This window comes from Bos mutus, chromosome 5 (genome assembly GCF_027580195.1).
Source record: "Bos mutus isolate GX-2022 chromosome 5, NWIPB_WYAK_1.1, whole genome shotgun sequence".
NCBI lineage: Eukaryota > Metazoa > Chordata > Mammalia > Artiodactyla > Bovidae > Bos > Bos mutus.
The window spans coordinates 40213455-40235930 of record NC_091621.1 but is presented as its reverse complement, the minus strand read 5'-3'; the positions used below and the strand labels follow the sequence as shown (position 1 = coordinate 40235930).

Genomic DNA, 22476 nt, shown 5'->3' with positions numbered 1-22476 from the left:
TAAAACTGGTCTCTTATCTTTGGAAGGGAGTCATATTGCTGATTATCCATGTTGGTTCATTGGTTCATTAGCCATTTGATATGGACTACTCTATGAGTGGGGATTTTCAGTATCTACTGTGATGTGGTTGAATGTATTTTGACTCAAGCAGACCTACAAGAAGTCCAACAACCCATAATATTTTATTAAACCATTAATAAATCTGTCAATCTGAGCCATTTGGAAAGAGGAACATTCTAATTTTAATATATTACCTTGATAAATGATGTATTTTTCATGTCATGTTGGTCTTTTCTTGCAAGTAAGGAGCATGCTAAACTTAATTTCTTTGCTGAATGTTGGGTCATCTTTTTAACTATATGTGTGCAAATGACTCATATTTGTTTTCCTTTGCTTCCCAGTTAGAATTGTTTTATGTAATTTAGGTCCTTTTATTTATCCCATACTTATAAAGCATTTGTATAAACTATTAAATGATTAGTTTTTTTGATGAAAATATTTGATATTCTTTTAAGTCTCCTGTTCATTTGTCACATTTTTCTTTTCCTGCCCATAGTCCTACTTTTTTCCAGGCAGAGCTGTGGATCAAAGAATTGTAAGTAATTATTTTTAGTATCATTTTGCCTTTTCATCACTTTCTTTTCAGTTAGAAGAAATCAATTAGCCAATCTTGCTACCTATTTTTAGTCAGTAAAAATTTCCTATTTATTTATAAAATAACTTCTAAGTTACTGAGTTTTAAAAGTTTTTTGGAGTTGGAATATTTCTATGCTCAGGTTTATTAAATCTGTAACAATTGTTGAAACCTAATTGAATTGGAAAAATGTTTCAGTTAGCTATTAAACAGAAAGGAAAATAAATGCCTTTATTTTCATATCAATAAAACTAATTTATTGGATAATATTATTTCTGGAGTTTGCAGAATCACTGAACATTTAGTTTCTAGTTTCAAGGACTCACTTTGGTTATTCTAAATCCCTTGGTCTGGTAGATTTTTTTTAATATTTATTTATTTGTCTGCGTCGGGTCTAAGTTATAGCATGCAAGATCTTTGTCATGTCATATGGGATCTTTCATTGTGGCATGAAGGCTCTCTACCCTTGACATGAGACTCCAGAGCAGGTGGGCTTAGTAGCTGTGACATGTGGGATCGTAGTTCCCCAACCAGCAATGGAACCCACATCTTTTGTATTATTTTCGTCTTTGGGATTCAATCTCATTTTTGGATTTCCAGAATGAAGCTTTACTTTCTCCTTAATTTTAGAAGCATGGTTTAAAAAAAAAAAAAAAGACTACACATTTACAAATATCCACAAAGTCACTTGTTCATGTTTAACAACAAACTAATAATTTTCATCATTTCAAAAAACTAGTAAGGTAATTTCAGTAACACCATGTAGTTTCACTTTGTCTTAAAGCAAGTGTACTTAGTATAAGTTAGTATACCTTATAAGTTAGTATAAGGGTTTTAGGCTTTTTCTCTTGAGAGTTTTATATTTAATGCTAATTGTGCATCAGCAGTGTTCTTGATGCTAAGTGAGTGGTCTGCATTTTTTGTTTCCTAGAACTAGTGTTTATGATTCTCGAGCACGGGAAAGATTGCGCCAGATTGAAGAGCAGAAAGCACTGGCATTACAGCTTCAAAACCAGGTAAAAAAGTTTTTTTGAGATATAAATGAATAGCACATCCAAGTTGAAACTAATTTTGGAAGGTTACCTGAATTTGGAATCAAAGCTGTTGAATTGCAAGATAGTATGGTAGCATAGCCTTGCTATGCTCTGTGTTCTTGGTCTGTCCAGCTAGTCCTACTCATTGTACGTAGACAAGCAGTAGATTTCTGTACTCCACTTATTTTGAAGGTCTGTCTTTCAGAGACTGCAGGAACAGGAACATTCAGTACATGATTCAGTAGAACTGCATCTTCGTGTGCCTCTTGAAAAGGAGATCCCGGTCACAATCGCCCAAGAAACAGGGAAAAAAGGTCATAAATTGACTGACAGCGAAGATGAATTTCCTGAAATTACAGAGGTAAATTATATAATATAAATTCCTACACTGGCAAGTGTTATGTTTAGAGAGAATTCTTTGGACAAATTTCAAACATAAAAGTAATAGATCAGGGACTCCCCTGGCGGTCCAGTGGTTAAGACTCAGTGCTTCCACCTGCAGGGTGTTTTTGATCCATGGTCAGGGAATTAAGATCACAAATGCTGAGTGGTGCAGCCAAAAAACAGACAGGAAAAAAACAGTAGTAGAACACCTGGTATTTAATTTGTATTCCATACTCCTGCTTTCATTTGTATTGTGTAACAATATTGGCTTTGTTTTTGAAAGATTACTGAAAATGCAGGAAAGAATTATGGGTGACTTGTAGTGATTTCAGTGAAAAAGCATTCAGTAAATTTGTTTCATTTCCTGTGCATTTATACTTAATGCATATGTATAGTACTTTTACATCAAATAATAAGTTGAGCCTTACCATTTTTTTTAAGTAATAAAAACTCAGTATAAAAATTTGGAAAATACATAAAAGTCTGCATACATTTAAAAATAATCTGTTTCTTAGTTCATTCTTCTGTTTGAAAACCTGTCATATAGCTGGTGAGTATAACACATTTATTAACACTAAAGTTGTGCTGAATTCTGCATTTTTACATTTAAAAAAACACAAATTTTTCTGGGAAAATGTGTCTAAAAGACATCACTACTTTTACTTCCTTATTACCTTTGAGAAAGAGTCTGTTTCTCAGGAAATTGTTTGCTCTGAAGATATATAATTAGGTCTTTTAATGGGCTTAGGAAATTTGATAGCAGAAGGTTATTTCAGACTCAAGAAATAATATGAAATAAGGGTCTGAAATGTGCTGAAAAAGAGAAGGGAGGAAGAGCTAGGATGGAAGGAAGTAATCAGGAGATTACTGGAAGGAATAGAAACCAAAATGTTAGGAGTAAATGATTGATTTAAGTCTGGGGATTGCATGGGGCTTGATGAGAAATTGGTACGTCCGAGACCATGTATGCCTAATCTCTGACACTTCTTGATTCCTTAGGAAATGGAGAAAGAAATAAAGAATGTATTTCGTAATGGGAACCAGGATGAAGTTTTGAGTGAAGCATTCCGCTTGACCATTACACGCAAAGATATTCAAACTCTAAATCACCTTAACTGGCTCAACGATGAGGTAATCTCACACTTGTTTTTATATTCAAATAGAACGTGAACATCAAGTGCAGACTAAAGGCAGTTCCCAGATATTAAGGTACATAAAAAAATCACCTGAGATGTTTGTTTAAAATATGTATCTCTACCATACTGCCTCACACTTAGTCAGGAAAATGGAGAAAGCTATGACAGCTGATTCTGTCCTGCTGATTTACCTTTTTGTGTATCGAAGATTTGGATACTGATAGAGAGGATGTTTACTCATTGGTATTTTTACTCTTTAAGCCACCTGCCATGCAGTTCACATCTTTTGTTAAGCAAATATTTAATAGCTGACCATGTTGCAGCACATGAAGGAATACTTTGGGATTTCCATATAGAGATCCATTTCTGTTACCCTTTCTCTCTGTATTTAGGTCACTTAGGTTATGAGTGGTAAGCTTTCTAAAATAGCCTATATTTGTACATGATATGTTTTAAACTGACATTGAAGAAGTTTTATTAAATATTTGAGGTATTGAGTTTAAAAATGTTACGGCTCTTGGCTCCCGAATGTTCTAATTATTTTATGTAGATTATTTGTGTTAGAATCTTCAAACTGATCTGTCCTATTCCTAAACCTGTAGGAGCCTGTTTTATTTCACAAGGATATTTTCACAGCAAAAGAAGAGAAATGGGTTGGGGTTTTCCCCTAAGTACCTGCCTCCTTACTAGGAGCATTCCTGCCTAAAATCTTGGGTGTACTCAAGTTTCATTGCTATGGAAACTTTTTAGATACTCAATATAGTAAGCACTAGATATTCTAGGGGGCTTCCCAAGTGGCTCAGCAGTAAAGAATCCTTCTGCTAATGTAGGAGATATGGGTTCGATCCCTGGGTCAGCAAGATCCCCTGGAGAAGGAAATGGCCACCCACTGCAGTATTCTTGCCTGAGAAATCCCATGTACTGGCAGGCCACAGTCCATGGGGTCACAGAAGAGTCGGACCTGACTTAGCAACTGAACAAAAACCAAATATTCTAGATACCAGTATCCTGGCCTTGTATGTGTATGACCTTCCAAATATTAATATTTGGCCAACATCAGTTGGACATTTACCTCATGTTAGGCACTAATCTAAGTGTTTTATGTGTTCTGCTCATGTCATAGTCACCACAACTCTTGGAGATGGATGCTATAGTTTTATCATCTCCATTTAAGAGATGAAGAAATAAGACATAAAAAGATTAAGAAACTTGCAAAGATACATGACTTTGTAATAGCAAGCCAGGATTCAGACTCAAGCATTGGGTCTTATCTGTTATATCATACTGCCTTAGAATCTTAAGTTGGATCCTGTTTCAGGATTAGCTATAGGGAATTTTAGAGCCATATATCATGTCCAGTAGGTTGATTTTCTGTGGGATTTGTTGAACTAGCCCATTCTCTTTGCCTTTGGTGAGTTTATAAAATAAAATTTCAGAAGTTCATCACTCCTTGAATAATATCTTTGACAAAGAATAGTAAAGAAGGCATGGTTTGAGATACCGTCTTGCTTTACAAGAAACAGCTCTTGCTTCTTGTGGCCCAGAATAGTGGTATTAGAACATTGGGTCAAAATAACAGGGAAAAAAAGAGCTCACCAAATCAAAGAGCAAAATAAAAATCGAGAACAGTCAAAAGTATCCACCAATTAAGTATTTTTCTTTGAAGATGTTAATGTGAGGTCTCTTGGCAATTTTTACCTGCTGCTTTTAAATGGGACCCAGTTATTCTATTGGGATTGCAGCTTGTTTGTTGTAAATTACCCAAAAACTTCTAGGGGGCAGCAGTGAGCAGGACATGAGCTGAGTTCTTGTTATACATACTGTGGTAGTTACCTCAGCGAGCTCCCTTACAGAGGCAGCGTTCATCAGAACATATTTTCCATTCCCTGGGTCCATCAGAGGATTTTTAGCAAGCAAAGTTAATGGAAATTACATTATTTAGAAGAGAAAAGGGGAAGGAAAGATCCCTTGTCTACTTTATCTCTACCACACTTACCCGTTTGTAAGGAGTCCTTGTCTTCTGAGTGGAGAATAATGTTAACTGTGAAAGCAGGTGCCAGTTCACATGTCCATGATGATGATGAGAACTGTTTTAATAAGTACTTTAATAATTGTTTTAAAAAGCATCATTTTCAAAGTACCACACTTCTCACACTTTCAGAGTTACTGCCCTTAAAAAGCTGATAACATTCTGAAGGGGAGTTAGTAGATATCCTTACGTATTCATACTCATTTTGAAATATTTAATTGTTTCTCAATTGTGAACCTTCAGTATTTTGCAAGTAATTTTCTCTCTCTTCAATCCTGTTCTCCTTCCCTCAAATAGATATTTTCATTAATAGCCTTTCTTTTATTTTTGTTTCTCATGTCAGTTTTATAGACTTCATTAAAATTTTCTCCCAAGAAAGGTGATTGACATTTTACAGACAAAGAATATAAGATCCTAGAAATGAAAGGGATCAGATTTAGCTTACAAGGAAAATAAAATCAAGAAGTCCTATATTTGAGATATGTACAAATAGCCATTAGGCTACTCTTTCTCAAGTCATTTTTCCAAAAGAAGAGTAGGCCACAGTGCCTGTTCTTGCAATAAGCTTTTCAAGGTATTTGTAAGAATGGATTTGTATATAAGTGAATAGCTAAATTCTATGCAAATTCAAAGGACTAATGAAAGGATTAACATTGTACCTCACTGTAAGAAAATGAAACTTCTCAAAATTGGAATGTGGGAACTGGCTGCCTTGCAAAGAGTTACAAAATGAGACTGGAAAGGTGAGAACATATAGATGGAGATTTCTGTACCAGGTCTGGTGATTAGTGATAGAAATATCTAATTAAGGGAAGGAAGACAGGGTTAAAGAGAGGAGGAATTAGTTGCAAAAGTAGATTGAAAGTCACAAATGTGTAATATCATGTATGAGACGAGTCGCCAGTCCAGGTTCAATGCACGATGCTGGATGCTTGGGGCTGGTGCACTGGGACGGCCCAGAGGGAGGGTATGGGGAGGGAGGAGGGAGGAGGGTTCAGGATGGGGAGCACGGGTATACCTGTGGCGGATTCATTTCGATGTTGGGCAAAACTAATACAATATTGTAAAGTTTAAAAATAAAATAAAATTAAAAAAAAAGAAACAAAAGGAAGTATTTTTAAGTAAATGTCAATTGAAATAGCAAATAGAAATTGTGTATTATTTCCTGAAGATAGAGTTGAATAACTTATGGAATCCAGCTCTAAGATTTCAGGTTAATGATCCTGAAGTGAGGACTACTTTAGGCTTTGTGTTTCTCTTTATGGCCTGCTAATTCTGCTCTTAGAGGGCCTAATAGTTGTTTTATAAAGCATCAGATAAATTTAGAAATACGTGAAAATTATTTAGGCATACAAATAAGTTTGACATCTTCTGGTCATGATAGAATAAAGTAGATCAGATTTATTCTCTCAAATAGAACAGTAGATAAAACACCTGAAGCAGCAATTTTCAGACACTGGATAACAGTGATTCCTGAGAGGACGGAAGTGAAAAGCATGAACCTGTGATTCCCACAGCTTCCTGGGGTGGTGTGCTAAAGGGAGAGAGTTGGTAAAAACCTGGCAGTGCCTGGCAGTCTTGCTGAGTAGAGGAGACACTGTTCATGGAGGCCAAAGTGCCTAAGGTTTGTGAGATAAATACTGGTGGGGAAGTTGCTGAACAAAGAGAAAGCTCCAGAGATGTGCAGAGGGCCCCCCTGGAATCTTTGGCTGAGTGCTGATCTGTACATATATGGCAAGAAACTACCAGTGGCTGTGGAAAGAACCACCAGGAAGAAGGAATCATCACAAGCCTGAGAGCTAACACAGGTGCCAAGAACAGTTTATGTCCCCACTAACGGGAGTAGAAGAGTTGTGGGACATTGAATAGCGAGTCCTCAAAAGGGCATTGCCTCAAGAGTGGGGCCAGAAAGGCAGGCCCTAGAGTAAAGGCTGCTCTGGACCCATGGTAACAAGCTTAAATACAAGTCTTTAAAGCTTGAAACTGATCTAAGTAACTGAAGTGTATCACAGAACAAAACCCAACAATATTTAAAGGAATACAACAAATTCTGGTAACAACAGAATCCAACAACATTGAAATTTACAAAGTCTAGCATCTAATTAAAAATTCCCAGGCATGAAATAGAAGAAAACTATAACAAAGGGAAAAAAACAATCACTACAGAAATACCCAGAAAAGAAAAATATGTTAAAATTAGCCAACAAAGATATTAAAACAGATACCATAAATAATATTCCACATGTTCAGGTAAGTAGAGGAAAGTGGACATTATGAGGAGAAAAATTGAGAATATAAAAAAAGATCCAAATTGAATTTCTAGAGATGAAAAATTTAGTATCTGATATTAAAAATACATGAAATGAGATTAACAGTTTAGATACTGTGGAAGGAAAAATTAGTAACCTTGAAAATAGAGCAGTATGAATCATCCAAGTGAAATAGAAAAAAAGGCTGAAAAAAGATGACTGGAGCTTAGTGAGCTCAGGGACAATATCAAGTCTAAGCATGTAATTGAAGTCCCAGAAGGGAAGATGGGGTGTAAGTGGTATCAAAAAAATGTTTAAGGAAATAATGGTAGAAGATTTTCCAGATTTGGAAGCATACTGACAGATTCAAGAAATTCAGCATACCCCAAGAAAGAGAAATACCATACTGAAATGTATAGTAATCAAATTGCTAAAGACCACTGATAAAGAGAAAAATAATGAAAAAAGCAACCAGAAGACAGACATATTATATACAGAGGAACAGAGATCTGTCAGAAACCATGTAGGCCAGAGAACAGTGTAGCTACATCTTTAAAATACTGAAGGAAAAAGAAAATCGTCAACCTAAATTCTATACCAGCAAATATATCTTTGAAGAAATAAGGCTATACTTTTTTAGGCAAGCAAATGCTGAAGAATTCATCACCAACAGACTTCTTTAAGAAATATTAAAGGATATTTTAGGCAGAGGAAAAATTTCAGTTGACAGTTTCAGTCTACACAAGGAATGAAGAGCAGTGGAAACACTCTCATCCTTTATTATCTCTGGAAGACAAGAGACTAGTCAAATAAAACAACAATGTAGGGTTTATAACATGTTAAAGTAAAATATATGATAATCATAACACAAAAGGGGGAAACGAAAGTATGTACTTGTGTAAGATTCCTGCACAAGGTATGAAGTTGTATGATGTTTTATGAAGATGGACTACAGTAAGTCACAGACGTAAATCCTAGAGCAACCAGTAAAAACAGAGGTATTTTAAGAAGCTGGTAATGGAGATAAGATGCAATTAAAAGATATTCAATCCAAAGGAAGGCAAAGAAAGGATACAAAGAACAGATGAGACACAGAAAAAAGAAAAGAACATGACGGTAGATTTAAAACCAGCCATGTCAGTATTCTGGTTGCTCAGTGGTAAAGAATCTGCCTGTCAGTGCAGGAGACTCAAGTTCAATCCCTGGGTCTGGAACATCCCCTGAAGGAGGGCATAGCAACCCACTCTGGTATTCTTGCCTAGGAAACCCCATGGATAGAGGAGCCTGGTGGGCTGCAGTCCATGGGGTCACAAAGAGTTGGACGTGACTTAGTGACTAAACAACAACAATCTCAATACATTAAATGTAAATGACCAAACTCAGCATACCCAGTAGAAATATAATGTGAGCCATATATGTAATTTAAAGTTTTCTAATAGTTACATTTTAAAAAAGGAAAAGAAACAAGTAAAACTAATTTTTATAATATATTTTATTTAACCCAATAAATCTAAAATATGTTTATTTTGGCATGTAATACATATTAAAATATTATTAATGGTATATTTTGCCTTCTCTAAAATATACGTATTTTACACTTAGAACACATTTACACTTACAACACAATTTGAATTAGTCAAATTTCAAGTGCTCAAGAGTTATATCTGGCTAATGGCTACCGTACTGGACAGTATAAGCATCCAGTTAAAAGGCAGAAATTACAGATTAGATTTAAAAATATGACATTTAAAAAACATTTTAAATGTGAAGACACATACAGGTTAAAAGTAAAAGGGTGGAGAAAACATACCATATAAATAGTAAACAAAGGAAAGGTGAAGTAACTATATTAATATCACACTGGTAGATTTCAGAGCAAGGAATATTACCAGTGATAGACATTTCATAATGGTAAAGGGGGAAATTCATCAAAAGGAGTAACAACGTAAGTATGTATGCACCTAATAACAGAACTTCAAAATACACAAACTAAAAACTGAAAAAACTGGAAGGGGAAATAGACAAATTCATACGTAAGTATGAATGTTGAGGATTTCAGCACCTCTGTCTCAATTATTAATTGCTTCTAAGTGAAGTGAAAGTGAAGTCACTCAGTCGTGTCCGACTCTTTGCAACCCCATGGACTGTGGCCTACCAGGCTTCTCTGTCCTTGGGATTTTCCAGACAAGAGTGCTAGAGCGGATTGCCATTTCCTTCTCCAGGGAATCTTCCTGACCCAGGAATCGAACCCGGGTCTCCCGCATTGCAGGCAAATGCTTTACCGTCTGAGCCACCAGGGAAGCAGGGCCTTCAGCAGATGTTAAATCTAAGTGATGCTCAGTAAGAGAAGAAGCAGCCTATAAAACATTAAACTCGACTAGACAAACCTAGCACAGGAAATAGATTTTTCTTAGGGAAAAAAAACTGAATCAAAAGGTAAGAAAATGAGACAACATGAAATAAAGTAGTTTAGTGAATATGATGGTGTCTCCCATATGCTAATGATCAGAATGGAAGTTACAATGTAGTCTTTCTAACATGACTCATTGGACAGTTCCACATCATTATAGATTACCTCTTTAAAGTGTTTCTAATAGAACTAGTCCTTTTGATAAACTAGGGATTTATGTCAGGTCACAGGGAGAATAGTAATTACAGTTGTCATAACTCCATAAAAGTGGATGCTGCCTGTCTTTCTCTAAAACTTTTGCAGTAATTTTAATCGTTTGTTACTTTAATCTGCGTCTGAGAAAAGTCCTGGGCACAGTGAGGGATGCCGTAACTCAGAGCTTCCCTTAAGTCTGCTATCGTGGTTTCTATAGTATTATTAGGTTTAGGTCTTAGGAGTGAGTGACCTTCTGATTTATAACATTCAGAGGTTGTTGCTTAGTCTTTTGGGTTTTGTGGTTGACAAGGATAAGTCTAATTTAAAAATAAGAATGAGGAGGTAGAGGGGAAAGTCTGGAGGGATAGAGTAGGAAAACAGCTTTTTCTTTTCTAAAAGTTATCTTGATCTCTGCTTCAGAACACTGTCATGCTCAGGACTTTTAGAACACTTTTTTCCAAAGTCTGTTCTAAGGCTTCAGTGTGTGAAATTGGGAAGGGTTAAAAGTTAGACTTTACTGTTAGTGATGCATTTTACTTCTAAATGCATGAGAAAATAGTTTGGCTGGTTTACTGCTTGAGAAGGAAGATACAAATAGCAGTGGTCATTTGTGTCATTGTGGTAACATACAGGCAAGGGATTGAGTACTGAGTTTGAAAACATTGTAGACTTTTCTTTTAAAGAAACACTCTTTTCAACTTAGCCTGGCAGCTCTTCACATAAAATCACAAAGGAACAAGACACCATAAACAATCATTCCACCCCCAAACAAGATTGCATAGACAAGTAGACTCTCACGGCGAAGGCTGTGAAGGAGGCAGGAAAGGCAGTACTTTAGGCACCAGGGACTGCAGCAGGCAGAGGCAGTGTGGGCCCCTGAAAGAGTGGCAAGTGCAAGACAAACAGTAGGTACAGACAGACAGACTTGTTACTCTTCATCCCCAATTCCAAAGGGAATTCAAGATCTTTTGGAGCTAAGAAGAGTCCCATGTACAGAAAGACTCTACCACAGGAGGGGAGGGACCCTTGCCGTCACAAAATATAAGCAGCTGCTCTGACCATCATTGCTTCTCTTTTATCTTTGACACTGTGATCCCTTTTCTCATTTCTTTTTCCTTCATCTTTAGCCCTCCTCTGTGAGATGATGTGTAAGATTCTTTTTGTTCTTCTAACTTCTAGCTTTTTTTTTTTTTTTTTTTTTTGGTGTGATTGTGTCTTGGCTGAACTATGGCAATTTTCCTTATTTGGACTGAGTAATAGCTGAAAAACTGAGGAGAGAAACTTGGATCTAAATTCTACTTCAGATGTCAGATTACACATCCTCAGCTAATAGGAGGGAACAGTGAGGCCACCAAGTCCCCTCCTCCTAGGATGCAGGGCAAATGAAAAAGAGCCCAGATCACTCCCTAGAGCTAAGTAATGAGCTGACTTTGGAGGAGGCCGTTTCCCTCACAGTGGAGAAACCTTGGTGGGAGGGAGAAGTAAAGCAGAGAAGAGGGGTTCTCAGTGTGGTGCCCTGATCACTAGGTCTCTGTTCCTGTTCAACTGGCTTGGTCTTTAACTTTATAGGTCCACTCTGTCAAAATAACAAAGTAACATAAGAAACCAAACAACTCAGGCTGTGTAAGCGCAGCTGAGCTTAATTGGTTTCTGGCACTCTTTCCCCCTGAAAAATAGGATAGTCGTATGTAGCATGACGCTCATTTATGTCACCCTTTTCACTTCAGGGTAATGATCCCAGATATACCCCTCTGATGGGCACCTGGGGGAGATATATCTCTGTGGCTTTCACGTGCTTGGTGCTGCTAAGTCGCTTCAGTCATGTCTGACTCTCTCTGACCCCATAGATGGCAGCCCACCAGGCTCCCCCGTCCCTGGGATTCTCCAGGCAAGAACACTGGAGTGTTGCCATTTCCTTCTCCAATGCATGAAAATGAAAAGTGAAAGTGAAGTTACTCAGTCGTGTCTGACTCTTAGCGACCCCCTGGACTGCAGCCTACCAGGCTCCTCTGTCCATGGGAATTTCCAAGCAAGAGTACTGGAGTGGGGTGCCATTGCCTTCTCCATTTCATGTGCTTGGCTGTCCTTATCTCTCTTGTTCCTTCCACCTCCATCTTAAGTCCTTATTGCCTGTTGCAATATTTAACTTGTCTGCCCCCATGGAGGGTTTGGCTTATAGTGATTGACAGGTTGTCTGCCTGTTTGCTTCACCCCTTGAATTGAAGGGTTTCGCCTCATGGCATGGGTAATAATGTCATGGGATAGAATACCAGAGGAATCAATCCCTTTTTGCTAATTTTCTCTCACCGGAGGATGTAGATTATAGCCAAGACATCTGTGCTTGCTGAGCAGGTAGATCCTCCTGCATTCCTGGCTGCCTTCACAAGCCTACAAGCATCCTTTAGCACCATTAACCTCAAGGATAGAGTGAGATTAAAAACCTGAATTGGAGAAACCTACAATCCTAATTGTGTCCTAATTCTTTATCATTGTTTTAATATGATAAATAGGTAACAGCTCTAGTTACCTATTGGGCATCACACTAGGGAGAGAATCAGCTGCCACCTGAGCCTATTGCTCTGTCTTCAATGCAGGAAGAACAGTGTCTTTCTTCGGTCCTGACTTTCCTTCCCACCACCCTCAGAGTGCTACTTCTTGGTGAATGTGGTTTCCCTGCAGCTGCCTAGGCATCCTCATCTGTAGGCCCTTTCTCCAGTCTAGACCATGCTCCAGTGTGTTCCTGGCTACATACCCAGTATGTAGTTGCCTTCTGTTGGGCAGTAGCTCACCGCTCTGGCATCTTAGTGTGTAAATATTTGTCAAAGGACGGGGGTGTTTTCCCATTCCCCAAAAAGCATTCTGAAAAATGTGCCTGTTTTCTTAGTCATATTTCCAAGCTTTGGATCAGTTAGCCCATTCATTCCTTGCAGTTGACGGACACTGGCCTGACCTCAGCTGGCCACATAAGTATGCAGTAACTTCCGGCACAGTAACTTTGAGGCTTTAATACCAAGGAGTCCTAGACCTAAAGGAACTGTGGACAATGTAGTCACTATTAGAGAACACATCGTTTCATTAACATATCTCCCATGTCAAGCGTTTTAATTTCTTTCACTCATACTTGATATTGAAGAAATAAGTGGAATCAACAAATATAAGGCAGCTAGCCTTATAGATTCTAGGAGAAAACTTGACTCTTCATGTTTGTGGTTTTACTTTCAGGTCTTACGTAATGTAGGTTATAGTATATCCATGTCTGCCTGGATAAAGGTGTTGTTGCCAAGCTACTACAAGTTTAGAGATGTTGTTCCAATATAGTTGATGGTTTATTCTGTCACTCAGTTCTACTTGAGACCAAAACAGTTTGCTTCTGCTAAGTAACTTGTTAGGCTGAAAATACAGTCTTAAGTCATGGGGCAGAGTTTTCTGTCTTTGTGCAAAATCAGGAGACCTACATAGAAGGATTGAACTACTAATCTTAGTTTTTATTAACACTAGACTCTGAGCTCAGAGTTTAAGTTGCTCGCACAGTCCCAGCAGACTAAAGGAACTGCTAATGTTTGCCTTGCTGAACTCCTGCTTGTAATGTATACCTGCACATACTCCTTCCTTTCCTTTTTTCTGACTCTGATCTTGTAGTACTTCTTCCTCCTCATTTTCCAGTTTTTTTAACCTAATCTTCAGCCTTCTACACGTCTGGCCAACATCTTCCCATATGTATCCTGAACCATATGTATGTGTATCAGCCTTTTATGTTTTCACTGTTTATAACCACGTTGGCCCCCTCTTTTCTAGTCAGAATTTGATATAGGGATATTAGGCTGTTGGGTGTTGAGGTCATAACTGAATTGATTAGGGAACTAGCCTATGCTGTGCAGTATAGCAACTGTGTTTCCTTCTTACAACACAACTGTTTTAAAAGGCTGGAGTATCTAATTTAATACATATACTTTCTTTCCACAGATCATCAATTTCTACATGAATATGCTGATGGAGCGAAGTAAAGAGAAGGGATTGCCAAGTGTACATGCATTTAATACCTTTTTTTTCACTAAGTTAAAAACGGCTGGTTATCAAGCAGTGAAACGTTGGACAAAGAAAGTGGATGTCTTTTCTGTTGACATTCTTTTGGTGCCTATTCACCTAGGAGTGCACTGGTGTCTTGCTGTGAGTGCCTCTTTTATTACTGATAAAATTCGAAAGAAGTCTATATAATAGAATACACAGAGAGCAATGAATACTAGTTCTACATAGATGATTGAAAGAGTAGCATTTAATTATCTAAAAATTGGATAGATTAGCAAACTCCCTGTCAAGAGTGGGAGATACTTTGAAAAAAGCTCTGAAATTTTCTTTTCTGGAAATACTTAAAAATGGAGTTATAGTCAAAGCAACCTAAAGGCAAGGAACACATGGGGAGAAAAAGTGATTTCTTAATGATGCTGCCAACTCTGATTCTGTGACCATTATTTTCTGCCTAATCATGATTTGCCTTGCATACTTGATAATTTATTATGGCTTCTCTGGTAGCTCAGACAGTAAGGAATCTGCCTGTAATGCGGGAGACCCAGGTTTGATCCCTGGGTGAGGAAGATCCCCTAGAGAAGGGAATGGCTACACACTCCAGTATTCTTGCCTGGAGAATTCCATGGACAGCAGAGCCTGGCAGGCTACAGTCTGTGGGGCTGCAAAGAGTCAGACATGACTGAGCAACTAACGCAAACATGACTCTGAGAACATGGATACATTAGCTTAATATATTAATAAAAGTATACAAGTTAAAGCCTGTCTTGAATTATATTTGAAAAGTATTAAGTCAAAAGGAAATTCTCCAAGAAACAAAACCTAGAATCTTTTACCATCTTTCTGAAAATGTGTGGAAATGATCTCACTTAGTTTACATTCTCTGAAGAGCACGTCGTGTCTTCACTGTTGCCTCCATTGCAAATGGAGACCCTGAAAACTAGAAAAAGGTTTCAGGGCAATTACTGGGCCACTTAGTCAGTCAGCCCCCAGCATAGTTCTGAGTAAATAATCACCCTGTTCTTCTTTCCTCTGCAGATGAAGCATGGTATAATGCTAAGTATCCATCAAACTTGTCATGATTTCATAGGAAATCTGGCAGAAGGTTCCAAGTTCCAGGGAAGGGAAAAGCTGAGATTTTCTTCAGTTCATAAACACAGAGAATTTTTTTTATTCCCAGGTTGTGGACTTTAGAAAGAAGAATATTACCTATTATGACTCTATGGGTGGGATAAACAATGAAGCCTGCAGAATCCTCATGTAAGTAGGGAGTTGAAGACGAAGAGTTTGGTGTTGGATATATGTTTTTCTAGCTGTTGAACTCAATTCTCTGATACCTTCAATGGAGTGGTTAATAAAGGAAATGTTCATATTGATTAAGATGGATATTTTCCATCTAAGTAAAGTTTAATAATAATATAATAATACCAAAAATACATCCTGATGGGCATAATTACTGTCCCAGTGCATGAAAATAAAGAGTGGATATAGACATATAGATACAGAAACTACTTAGAAGTCATCTATCCCAACCTCCTAATTTTTCAGATAAAGGAACCAAGACCCACAGAGATAACTTTGATTTGCTCAGGTCCTACTAGTTAATGGCTCAGCTGGGAACCAGAATGCAAATCTGGTTTACATTCTACCTGTTTCTCTTTCTAAAACGTCTGTGGCCAGGAGAGGGTGGGTTCTATGAGGTGGATTAATTGATTTGGATTGAATTTTTATACAAAAGAATCAAGACTATAAATAAATATATACCTCAGCATTGCTAGAGAAACATTTTCCTTCCATTAGATTGAATTCTAAAGGACCATATAAACCAAGGAAAAGATCAAAACTCGTTCCTCAGTGGGGACAGTAGGAAGAAGGACCCTGGGTATTGAAGGCAGAGGTCTTGCTTCTCTGGAGCTGACAGAGTGGGCATGAATTGTGGGAGTTCTAAAGATTCCTTGTCCAGCAATATATACTGTTTTCCTTAGACATGGCAGAAGAAAATTCTTCCTGAGGATTGTCAGCCCCATTTTTGCAGTGGCAGCTCCCCAAGCTCATCTCATTCTCTCCCAATACCTTAGGCAATATCTGAAGCAAGAAAGCATTGACAAGAAAAGAAAAGAGTTTGACGCCAATGGCTGGCAGCTCTTCAGCAAGAAAAGCCAGGTACGTTTCATCTTGGTGAGATGGAAATCCTGAGATTAGAGTATTGGTTAGAAAAGGAGTATACTGCTTGGGCCCTGGCATCCTTCTAAGTGTCTGGCCTGACCTCAGCCAGGGAAGATAGAGTAGAGTAAGCTATCTGTGGGAAAATCAATAATACATTTCTTATGAAGAACTAGGTTTTCTAAATGCCCAGCTATTTTGCTAAACTTTCATCTATGGGAGAAAATGTTTGCAGACTGGTTGGCCCTTGTGGGAGGGACCAGCTTTTACACCCTTGGGTATCATAGAAATCTCAGATAGTCTCCTGTGTGATAAACATGAAGTACACAGGCTGGACTGAGATGCTGAATTTTTTGCTCTCTGAGCCTATGTTGTTCTGAGTGGGGGATCAGGACCATCTCTTTAGAATTCAGGGAAACCTGGAAAATTTATATCCTTTGGTTCTTATTTATAATTGAATAAGAAGGAAGGAAGCTTGGAAAGATGTCACCTTTTTGTTATTTTTTGCCTTTTAGGAAATTCCACAGCAGATGAATGGAAGCGACTGTGGCATGTTTGCCTGCAAATATGCTGACTGTATTACCAAAGACAGACCAATCAACTTCACACAGGTACGCCAAGCCTTCGGGAGGGGGCTCTGTGACCACCCTGTGTCCGGGCTGCCTGATAGATGTTGTTCTCTCCATTTGCTCCACTTAGGGGGCTCTGCTTCATTCTGTGGCTCATAACCCGGGGTGGTTGCTACCTGTGCTACGCCGTAGGAAAAGGAAGGATAATGATAGGCCACATCCTGGGTCACGATACATCATATATTGTAGTTAAGGAATCCCGGCCAATAGGAGAGCCTTCTCTGCTCATATATGCCGCCTACCCAAAATCCTGTAAGAAGCAGAAAACTGGGACCAGAGCAGGTTTCCTCAGTTTCCCTTTTTTTGGTAGCAATGAAGTTTTGGAACAGGCCACACCTTGATCTAGTGTAGTTTGTTATGCTGCCCTCTTCCCCTCGCTTTATGCAGCTGATCAGTCTTCCTTAGAGTTTGTGATCGTTAATTTCTGTCCACGTGGTCCTTTGGAAACCAAAGTGAATTGAGGCTAGAGATTATAGTTTATTTGGTGTCCTCCACTTAATCCTTTGCTTCTGTTTAAAGTAATGACTTTATACTAGATTTTCCACTGCAGCCCTTGGGTTGAGCTGACTCTTGAAGTTCATTTAATTTGGGGGCAAAATGAGTTTTGATCTTCAAGCCTCGGATCTCATATCCTCTTAAAAGTTCAACACAGAGGACTTTTTTAGACACCATTCTTAAAATTCTTGGAGACATTTGAGGATAGCCTGGGGATTCCTGGTGATGCCTAATTAAACTCCTAGGTTTACAACAATGAAAAGTAGCAATAGCAATAGTAATCGGAAAAAGCATTAGGAAAAAAAAAAAAATCACACGTAACGAAGAATGAGCAATTTGAAAGACCAAAAATGCAGCTGAGACTATTTTAGGTGAAAACCTCAAGAAGGAAAGGAATGTTAGGTCTGCATGCAAGAAATGAAAATAAAGGTATCTCTGTGTCCCTACAGCAACACATGCCCTACTTCCGGAAGCGGATGGTCTGGGAAATCCTCCACCGAAAGCTCTTGTGAAGACCATCTCAGTTAGCAGACATGGACTTGTTGGGGACCAGCTCTTTGTTGTCTACAGCCAGAGACCTTGGAGACAGCTGCTCCCAACCCTCTCTTCTTGTAAAGTCCTTGATCCTGGACCAGGCCCTGGAGAGATGCACTCACAAGCACATCTGCCTTTCCTTTTGTATCTCAGATACTATTTTTGCAAAGAAACTTTGGTGCTGTGAAAGGGGTGAGGGACATCCCTAATCTGAAGAGAGAGACTGCTTTTTACTTCTTCAGTTCTGCCATCTTGTTTTCAAAGGGCTCCAGCCTCACTCAGTCTCTTAATTAGGGGCCTGAGAGAAGCTTGGAAGGACTCTTGGTTTCATATAAACTCTTGTTGTTAGGCCTTACTAAGAGGTAGGAATGGATGTGGGTAAAAACGTAGGGATGAAAACCACCAGCATATACACGCACACGTACATACACACAGGATTTTCAAAATGTGTCACCAGGATAGTGACTGTAAACTGGACTTTGGGGCACCTGCATAAGGCTGTCCTCCAGGACTTGCCCTTTTTACATGCCCCTTGTGAAGTCCATCTGCTTCTGTACAAGGCTGTTTTATCTGTAGCTTCTTCCCTCCTGAGGCACCACATGTGAGCCCTGGGTGGACCCCAAAGTCCCAGGCAGTCCTTTCCTTAAAAGCAGTGGTTTGCATGTGCTCACAACACATGATATGGGGAAGACCCACCCAGGGAGTGGTTTAGTGGAGTAACAAAGGCGCCACTTTTACTGCTACCTACTTCTGACCAAGAAGAAGAAGGACCTCAGTCTTTAGCATAAAATTCCATCTTTGGATGAATGCAGGTCTAGTTTGGTCTGTGGCTAGCTAGTTTAAATATGTTTCTAACCACAGAGAATTTAATATATATATATATTTCACAGGGATATGCTTTTTTTTTTTTTTTTAAGGCTGAATGTGTTCACCATTTTAGCCTGTAGATTTATTACCATTTTCCAAATTTAGCTCCAGCATACACAGATCCCAGCCCCTATGTGTAGGGTGTTTGTGGATTTCCTAAGAGTATTTTGAGGCCTGGATGAATTTTGGCTTGGGGTAGAGGTTACAGAGGAAGGCAAGATTTTCAAATGGAAAACGGGTGGAATTTGGACTGATCAACTTGAGATTGAAAAACTGCTATTCTTTTTGTTCCTTGTAGCATCTCCCCCACCTTTTGAGCGCTCCTCAGGCTAGATAGTGAAATGATCCAATGCCAGTGTCATTTTGTACCTAAGTTCCAAAATAGGAACATTTTATACTTTTTTCTGTATTGTAATAGGTAGTTTTGTATGAGATCTTTTCTTCTCTTCCCTTGTACCTCATCCTTTCCAACATTGTGCTTTCTCCCTGGGCTTATTTGAAAATTTTACTCTGTTTTATATCAAGCTTGTTTAGTACATTTTTCTATGTGTTACCACAGGTTACAATTTGAAAAGAAAACTATTTTTTTTAAATATTCCATTGTTAACTGAATGTTACTCTTTCCACTCCAGCAACTAGATGTCCTACCTTTTTCATACTGCCTGCCTTTGAGGGGAAGACCACCTTTTGTTTGTTTTCTTTTTTTTTTCTTTCTTCATTTTTTTTTCCTCCCTTTTTTTCCTTTTTTTTTTTTTTTTTTTTTTGTGTTTTCTGTAGGTAATAAATAGCTTTCTACATATGAGTTGCTGGGACTTTTCACATTCTCTCAGAAAGCTATGGCATGCAGGCTCATTGTGGGACTCCTGTACATTGATTCTTGGTACTTAATGTATTGAAGTGACAACTTGAAAGGTGGCAATATGGTATAGATTTTGGACCATGAATCAAAAGACCTGAGTTTTTCAGGCACATTTGCTATTGTCTGGGGAACTCAGAACAAGATAGTTCTCTGTATTTATTGTTTGTCCATTTAGATAACATCTGTCTTACCTTCTCACAGACTTTTTGTACAGACCAAAGCAACAAATATTTATTGCCATGTATAGCAGAAAATGAAACATGCAACAAAAGCACTTTGAAAAATATATAAGGAATTGTTAAGCCTGTCTGAATTTGGCCCCGCTTTCTGACCAATATAGTTTTATACAAGGTGAAGTTAGTGATCCTGAGACCACCCCATGAGTGGGCCAGGCTGAGACACAGACTGGGGTCCAGAGTGGGAACCAGTAGTGGGGGCCATTCTTTCCAGAGAGCTGCCCAAGAAGAGCAGAACTAGCATCTGGAAACTTTCTTCTTCGTTTTAAGGGTGGGCCTTGATGACTGGGGTGGGAGGGTGGAGGAATGTGATGTTCCTGCCTTCCATGGCCAAGGGCATGTTATCAGCATCTTGTTTAACCTGCTTTAAACTAAAGCCTATCACTTTCCTTTTCTCCAGTCTTCCCCTCTCTCCTGTGCCCAGTGCTCATAATTACCTTGTTGTTTGTCATTATTCCCTTGCTGAGTCATGTTCAACTCTGCAACCCCATGGACTGCACAGGCTCCTCTGTCCAGCGGATTTCCCAGGCAAGAATACTGGAGTGGGTTGCCAATTTCCTCCTCCAGGGGATCTTCCCACCCAGGGATTGAACCTGTGTCTTCTGCATTGGCGGGCAGGTTCTTTACCACTGAGCCACCAGGGAAGCCCCATAATTACCTACCTCCTCTAAAAAAAGGAACAGTGATGGATGACAAGCTCTAGATGCCAGATACACAACCTTCAGTAGAAACAGTCTCACTGATCACTCCTGGACCCTTTATGGAGAAAGACCATTCCTGCGCATTTGAGAATGAATACATGGTTCAAGACTAGTTCCATCCCATTTGTCACCGGGCCCCCTGAGACCCACTGTTGCTTCCTGGAGCCCTGTTTAGGGTTGAATGCAAGAGTACTTTGTCATCTGACCTGGCAGCTGTGAAAATTAACTCCTCTGTATATATGAGGTGCTTCATCCTTCTCTATGGTGTCAACTTCTTTCTTGTTTAGCCCCTGTAATTGCCGTAGCATCTTCTACCCACTACCTCTAATAATATTAGCCCCAAAGTTCTGGGATAGAAACAGGAAACCTGGAAAAGCACTGCCAGCAACTATATTACATAGTCTGTCCATCAGCACCTGGTTTTATGTGGCCCATGAAAGGCTCCAGTGGGTAGTCAAGAGTGTTCACTTCAGAGCCCCAGTGTTTGTAATGTTTCAGCCTCTGGTCCTTCTCCCATGCCATCCCTCCAGCTCTTGAATGTCTTGACCCGGAGTAAGAGACAGCTGATACTTGGGCTTTGTCTTCTCCCTTGTTCCACCTGGATGGGCTAAGGTAGTGGGGGAGGAGAGGGTGGAATATGATGCTTTCATCCTGGGGGCTCACATACCCAAGAGCATCAAAAAAGGATGTGTAAGACTACTGGACCCTGTTGACAGACTACTGCTGAGCTGGCCAAGTGGCCATATTTCTCTGCCCAGGAAAAATCTCCATAGCTTCAAATTCATCCTAACATTTGGGAAGGGATGAGTAGGGCTCAGCCCAGTATCTTTCCTAACAGCCCAGGCCAATTTTGCCTTGCTGAATTCTAACAGTAGTCTTTTAAGAGCCCATAATTCCTATACCCAGCTGTGGAGGCAGGGAGAGATGTAACATGAGGTGAGTTGGGTCATGCTGGTCAACACTAAGAGAAGGGAGTGCTTAGACATCCATGTGAGAGAAATGTGAAACTAAGGGACTTTGAGCTGGAGGATAAGCCTTGAAATGTTTGTGCAGGCTGCTCCTCTGGCCTGTCATAGGTGGGGTAATTCCAACTGGGAGCGGTCGGACCGGATGTCCAGGGTCTTGTCAAGGTCTAAGATTCTTAAATGATATTGAGGCCCATAATGCCAAAGTCAAATTTAAGGCCAGTATTAGCACTGGCTTAATCTTAGAGGTAAGGCCCAGGTCAGTCCTCCCTAATGGAACAGTTTGTAGCTGCTGACTTTTCTCCATTCTAAACTGAGGGGTAACCATCAACCGCTTGACTTCTGGAGAGTCCGGTTCCATCCTCAGAACTTTGGTGCTGGGAAAGGAAAGCGTGTGGTGAGAGGTGCACAGGGAGTCCAGAGCACCCCTTACGAGTTTATACTCACTGTTTCCACACACTCAAAGCGCACACACCCAAAGCCTGCCTCCTTGAAACCTTCCCTGATCACTTTATCTTAAAATCTCTTACCTGGACAGCCACAGCCCTTAGAATCAGCAAACAGTAAAACTCCATGTGGCATGTGTATTGTAATCTGTCCTTTACATCAAATGACCTGAGAATGTGTAACTGTTGAAGGCAGGTGAATAATTTGATGCTTTTCCTTCAAGCCAGGAGTTCCAGTTGCTTCTCTGGCCTGCTAGGGAGGAGTAGGGGCAACTGACTAAACATTTACTTAGACAACATTGCAGAGTCAGGGAAGAAGGTCCATTCACAGAAGCCTGCAGTGAGGCTGTACCTCTTCTGTGCCCCAAACCTAATGCCTCACTCCACACTTAACAAAACCCACTTCCTCAGCAGTTCAGCATGTCCTTCAGGGTCTCAGTCTCTGCCAGGAAGCTAATCAAGTATTTTTTCCCTAACCACACATCTT

General features: G+C 39.3%; 1 protein-coding gene across 4 annotated transcripts in view; it reads left to right on the top strand.

Moving 5' to 3' along the window:
- Nucleotides 1–20056, top strand: part of SENP1 (SUMO specific peptidase 1) — a 52460-nt gene extending 32404 nt beyond the window's left edge. For 3 of the 4 annotated variants that reach the window (XM_070370685.1, XM_070370684.1, XM_070370687.1), the window contains exons 11-19: nucleotides 557–595; nucleotides 1566–1650; nucleotides 1874–2029; nucleotides 3052–3183; nucleotides 14035–14238; nucleotides 15275–15354; nucleotides 16173–16257; nucleotides 16773–16868; nucleotides 17831–20053. In XM_070370685.1, coding sequence (XP_070226786.1) covers nucleotides 557–595; nucleotides 1566–1650; nucleotides 1874–2029; nucleotides 3052–3183; nucleotides 14035–14238; nucleotides 15275–15354; nucleotides 16173–16257; nucleotides 16773–16868; nucleotides 17831–17893 — 940 coding nt within the window. In that variant the 3' untranslated portion in view covers nucleotides 17894–20053. Of the gene's footprint in view, nucleotides 1–556; nucleotides 596–1565; nucleotides 1651–1873; nucleotides 2030–3051; nucleotides 3184–14034; nucleotides 14239–15274; nucleotides 15355–16172; nucleotides 16258–16772; nucleotides 16869–17830 lie in introns of all 4 variants that reach the window. The other variant, XM_005905463.3, reaches the window with a different exon arrangement.
- The last annotated feature ends 2420 nt before the right edge of the window (nucleotides 20057–22476 follow it).